This window comes from Akebia trifoliata, chromosome 3, assembly GCF_017979445.1.
Source record: "Akebia trifoliata isolate Shusen 1 chromosome 3, ASM1797944v1, whole genome shotgun sequence".
Taxonomy (NCBI): domain Eukaryota; kingdom Viridiplantae; phylum Streptophyta; class Magnoliopsida; order Ranunculales; family Lardizabalaceae; genus Akebia; species Akebia trifoliata.
Genome location: NC_141377.1, coordinates 7,854,052 through 7,860,287, shown reverse-complemented (window position 1 = coordinate 7,860,287; position 6,236 = coordinate 7,854,052). Strand labels below are relative to the sequence as shown.

Genomic DNA, 6,236 nt, shown 5'->3' with positions numbered 1-6,236 from the left:
TTAAACTTAGGATATCTCAAATTTTCACAAAAACTTTGGATCATTGAACATAAAGCATATAAAAATACTTTAATGGGCACATATATATATATCGAGGCATATAAGTATTTCATTTTACAATTACTACTTTCCATAACTATTTTGGTGAAAAAAGTTATTTACCAAAATGAATATATACCCATTTTTTAATTATGTTTTTTTTTCATACCTGATTTTATAAGTTTTAGAAATTCACACTTGTTTTCACAAAGATACCCGTTTTCATATGGTACAATTTCAGTTTTAATTTATTTTTAATATTAAGGTAGTTTTACAAACTTGGTTCACAACCCACCTTCACCAACTTACCTACTAAAAAAGAGAGGGAAGATATGGCTGTCATGTGGTGCCATTAGCTGGTGTGGTGGTTTTGACTCCCCCCATAACTCAAGGGCACAATGGCTTGGATGTTTGTTCAAATGGGTTAATGACTAAGTTTTTATAATGAGATGATTCCAATCCCAAAAGTAGGCTTAACGTGGTCGAAACACTTATATAATATGATTAGATGGTCTTCAGCTCAACGATATAAGTTCCGCTTCCTCCCCCTGCAGTCGAGCCTACTCTCGATCTAGAATTATACCTTGGTCTTGTGATCTAGTTTTAGATTGAACGGTAAGGATCTCCTCTCCAAATCTATTATATCTATGTCAGGACATAAGAGATATATCTAATTTCATTCTAAGTAGTGACTCTGATTCCCACTTGAACCAAGGGCAAAGTTTGATGTATGTAAGAAAAAGATGAAAATCGTGATAGTATATTTACATATGTTGGGGCTTCGTATGTTCTAATAGAGTGTTTGTTTATGATGTATGAGATACACTGAATCATATCATCACATGCTATATTAGGGCCAAATTATCCTAATTAATTCGACATATATACATGGTAGGCTATATGTATATGACCTATGGAGAAGTATTTGGTGTTCATGCTCGCATTGTTAACTAGTCTATAATATATTTATTATACCATTATTTTCCTATTTACACGAGTAGGTGGTACATTCCTTTTATTTGAATTTGAATTTGTTCTATTAAGCTCACGACCTATGGGCATTAACCACTTATCATTCCGAAATTGCCATTGAGCCAACCCCTCAGGGCTGGGATGTTTGTAAATTAATCACAACTATTCCTTATTTCTTATATTTTTTTTCTTCCAAAATATCGGTACGTGGATATATCCATTAATTTGTATCTTTTTTAAATAAATGTATTAAAGAAAAGAATGGAGGTCGAGAAGACGACAATAAAGAAATTAAAAACCAACTTAAAATGATAGAGAGTAAACATAAAAGCTAATTGCCTATGAGCAATAGGTTCTCCCATCTAATGACAAAGTCGTATTAATCTTCGTCATAAAATTTATTGAATTTTGGAGAGAAGAAAACTCTAGAAAGGAATCAATCAACAATTAATTGGATGAGTTGAAATAATGGCCCATTTTATTTCAAAATATCATTGATTACTTAAAATATTGACGATTTCCCTCTGCTCGATTTTTTTTTCGATTAAGAAATTTCACGAAATGACCGATCCATTCACTCCATCAATAATCGAGTCTAATATAATGTATCATAAGGGATTTTATTTTTCTATTGATTGTTACGTATTTAATAAAAAATAAAAATAAAAAATTCTCGAATGAGGAGTTCAACTTTGGGACCCCTCTACCCAATTTTTTTTTATAATTTTTCAAAATTTTCCAAACTACCCCAAATAATTGTCAAATCCAAACTTGGTTACTATACCCCTTAAAGATCCCAAATGTAAGTTATTAGCTTAGACCAAACAATAAGTTCTTCACAATAATGATAACTTTATGAATAATAGCATTAAATCACTATTATTTGCTTTAAAGATCCTCCTGTTTCTCTTTTCAGGGACCCCAAACAATCAAATTGCAAACAAAATTATTCAGATTAAATAAGATTATCTACACAACATCAAAGAAAAATGAAAAACATGCCCATAAAAGAAGGCATGGATCCTTTTATAAAGAGAACACTTGGTGGATGGTGAGATGATAGATATAACTTTTTGTCCCAATGTACTCTTCTTCTTTTTTCTTTTTTTTGTCAGTTTTGAAGATACACTAGAGTTTAAATGCCATAATAGTGGGGTTTCCTGTCTAGGCACTTAAGGACAATAACTCTCACTCTTTGTGCCCTAAATTTTAAAGGGTCACCAAACTTTTCTTTGGCCCATAAGCCCTAAAACTTCTTCCCATAACCCTAATTTTCCAACACTAGCCAAATCAATCACATTTGGACTACAAGCTGCCACAGTCCAATACCCTGCCCTAATTTCTTCCTTTAGTTGATCTTTTTCCCAACCACAATATCCATCAAAGAACCTAAAATCCCCTAAACCAACCACATTCCTCTTAATCATCTCAGCTGCACAACCCACACTTTCCTTAGTCCCATAATATAACCCTTCCATCACCATCTCAAAGACTCCACTCCTCCCAACTCCATCATCACCCCCTCTTGGACTCAACAAAAAGAACCCTTCATCAATGGGCCCACCAAAGAACAATGGCCTATCGGAGAATAAGCCCGCGACATCTAGAACTGTTGATCTTGCCTCCTTTATCGACATTAAGGACGGTCGATTGAGTATGATCCCTGTCGGGCCCACAGGTCCTGTTGATAAGAGGAGGATGACTGTTCTTTCGAAAATGTGGACCCCATCAAGCTTTTCTGTAGCAATAAGTAAGCAACCTGCCTCGGGCTCGTGGAGGGAGTGGGCCCATTTTTCGCCGATCTTGATGTTTGGTGGATGATCCTCTACTGTATCAGGATCGACCCATGTAGATGGTTCTTTTGGCCTTGATGCATTTTCTCCTGCAACGAGCCTCGCTCTGAATGATCGCCAATCGGCATCGATTGATGGTTTGTTGTCATCCGCCGGTAATGATGATCCGAGATGGCAACCTATTATTTTAAATCAAGACCCATTTGAGAAGACATCTTAACCATCCGATCTACCACATTTTGGGGGGAAATCAGAAAAGTATGACCAGTGGGTAGTCTCTATTGATAAATAATGCCACATTATTCCCATAAGCACAAAGCAAGGTGAGAACAAATTCATGGAAAATTGAATTTCCAAAGAAAACTTATTCGAATATAAAAGTGAACGAGTTGGCCTTAAATTTGTTGGAATAACTCTTATATTCATGTATTTAATAGCTAGTGGGCGGGTTCACATGAGCACGTGGGGGCCCAAGAGGAAAACCCAAGGTTCTAGTAGGTTTCAATTGAAATTTGGATCCAACCTCTGAAATTCCTAAGCGTGTGTTTGCTGGCTTCGCGCATTCTGCTCATTTAACAGACACGTTGGATTTGGGTCTTAATTGCACAAATTTTGTTCAACATGTAGCCTTGATCTTAAAAAAATTTCTTCTCCAAACCGATAAGTCTTCCTTACTTTCTATTTAGTTTTAATTTTCTCTCAATACATTTAATTTTACTTCAACTTCCCTTCACATTCATTTCTGCATTTGATTTATTTTCTAATAAAACTGATTTGCACCGAACAAATAAAACATCGACAAGTCACATTTTCTATAACATGGATTTTCCAATAGATCTTCCCAACAATTAAACACAACCTATAGGTATGTTTGATTACAAGGAAAAAAAATCTCCGGAAAATACATGAGAAAATTGTTTGCTAGGTCCTTTGATGGCACTTTGGAAATTGGATTTCAACAGAAAACAGATTAGAACTAGACTTCAAATTTTGTGGCGCCCCAGGAAAATGACTTTTCCTAGAGAAATGACAAAACCAAACACAGGAAAATCTCATTTCCCTGAAAAATTCATCTTAAGAAAATGACTCTCCTAGGAGGTAAAGAAAATGATTTTCTTCAACAAATAACGAAACAAAGACGGAAAATTCACATTGTCCAGAAAATTTGATCTACCCACAGATTTTCCTAGCAATCAAACAAATCCAAAACTCTTTTTTCTTTCTTTTATGTTCTTATATTTTTTCCCTTTTTCTGACCCTAGCTAGGAAAATAATTTTTCGAGGTAAAAAATGATTTCCCCAGACAAATGACAGCAAACACGGGCAAATCGCATTTCCCTAAAATTAGATTTCTCCACAGATTTTCCTAGCAATCAAACAGATCCTAAACTCTTTTTCTTCTCTTCTTCCCCCAAAAAATGATTTTCCTTCAAAAATGACTAAACAAACAAGTGCAAATCCCAATTTTCTGTAAAATTGATTTTTCCCCCAGTGTTTTCAAGCAATCAAACAGATCCTAAAAAATAAATAAATAAATAAATAAGAGGAAAATTTTCAAGATTTTAATGTAGTGAGATAAGAAGATTGAAGTACTTACCAATCACATAAGAGAGAGTTGCACCACCATTTCTGTACGGAAATTGAGCAAGCTTTTTCTTAGTGATAGTGGGTACTCTAGATTTGAATTTGATTGAAGGACCCAACTCTATGGTTTTCGAGGTCAAGAAACAAGCTTCCATGCTCATCATCATACCTCTCTCTCTCTCTTTCTTCTCCACTAGTGTTTTAGAGATAAAGTATATAGTTGAGGATAAGAAGAATTATATAATATATATATATATATATATATATATATATATATAAAAGTTTCTAAATATACACCACAACAAGCAAACCCAACCCCTCCACCTTGGATGGATTAACATCACCTTAGTACCTTTCATACAAGGGAGAAAGGTTTCTCATGGATAAAAAGATATCACACGTGGCACCATAAGTTGATATTCTATCTACAATTATCTTAAAAGAGAGAGAGAGGATATGTTAGAAAAGTCCATGTAGGTTTGGCATGAGTGGTTGTTGGTTTGAGGAGTGTATGTTACGTACTTTCGCACTACAAGGGTGACGTGGCTTACTCCTTACCCATGGAGGGTCTGTTTGGTTGCATTTTTTTTTTTTTTCAAAGTTTTTATTTCCACTTTGTATCTTAATTCCAATAAGCTCTGACCCTTAAGATTGTCTTGTTTTTCCCAAACAAATAAGATCTAGATCTGACAAACTCATGTACTAAGAGCTGAAGGTGGTGTCTTGTAAATTACTTTAATAAATCAAGTAAATGCAAAAATGAGGTGTCTCTACATTTATATGTAAGAGTTAAGATTCAGAACGGTGTCTCATTCCTATAATAAAAGTAAGGTTACGTGCTATATTTTTGGAGGAGTTTAGAACACCAAGGACTCTTAACCCAACTGTTCATGGAGACCGATGTGTTTGAACTCCAATAAAAACTTGTCCCGTAGACACCTAACATTGTTCTGGGAATGAGACATTGTTCTGGATCATGAGTCTATATTTAATTCCTAAATAATAGATATGAAAGCTACAATGTAACCAAACCAAAATTTAAAACAGCTCCCAAATGCTACCTAAAGCACTTTTGGAGTGGCCCCAAATACGTTCCCAAATGCTACCTACAAGGAATATTCGGTCGAACTTTGTCAAAAAAAAAACAAAAAAACTGCATATTTCATTTTCCTATAATCCTTTTGCCTAAAAATCCAGCAATCATTATTTTCGGATCACCGACAAGTCCGACCATGGTTTCCAGAGTGAATCAATTGTTCACCTTATTGGATTAGTAAAATGCAAGAAACACCTCTATACATGAACTTGTTAACAACCATATGGCTAAGAGAAGACAAAATGGGTTGGCTTGTACGACAAAGGCCGAGGTATGACTAACTTTATTTTGCATATATCCATAGTTTTACATGGTGAAACACAATGGTAGATCACCCCTACTCAACTACAGTTTTAGGTATAAAGATTAAGGCAAAGGAGTGGAGTTCATATAGCCCTATTTTATTGGTTTTCCTCTTCTCCTCCTTTAACTTTTATTGTCTTTGGGAATAATAATTCACGTCATCAAGGTGTCATCCCAAAAATTAGGAGTAGGCTTAGCCTATCATATTCCTCCATTCAATTCTGGTTAAAACCATGACTTCTTTTATTGCAAGTGTGCTCGAATCCACTCTCACTATCTCAATCTGCATTCTTAAGAGAATAATTAGATGGGATTATATTTTATAAACATCCATCTTTGCTGTTGTCCAAGTTGAGTTAGCGCGGTTCCAACATGACCAGAAGTTTAAACAACATAGATCGAGTTTGGCACAATGAGGAGAGAACATAAAAGTAGCGTTCTTAAGAAAA

General features: G+C 34.8%; 1 protein-coding gene across 1 annotated transcript; it reads right to left on the bottom strand.

Annotated features, from left to right (window-relative positions):
• Nucleotides 1–2,001: 2,001 nt before the first annotated feature.
• Nucleotides 2,002–4,612, bottom strand: LOC147405855 (PPR containing protein (DUF179)). Its single transcript, XM_086433724.1, has 2 exons — nucleotides 4,402–4,612; nucleotides 2,002–2,983 (listed from the first exon to the last, which is right to left on the bottom strand). The coding sequence occupies exons 1-2, from the start codon at nucleotides 4,553–4,555 to the stop codon at nucleotides 2,229–2,231; spliced, it is 909 nt and encodes a 302-aa protein (XP_086289850.1). The 5' UTR covers nucleotides 4,556–4,612; the 3' UTR covers nucleotides 2,002–2,228.
• Between the last annotated feature and the right edge of the window lie 1,624 nt (nucleotides 4,613–6,236).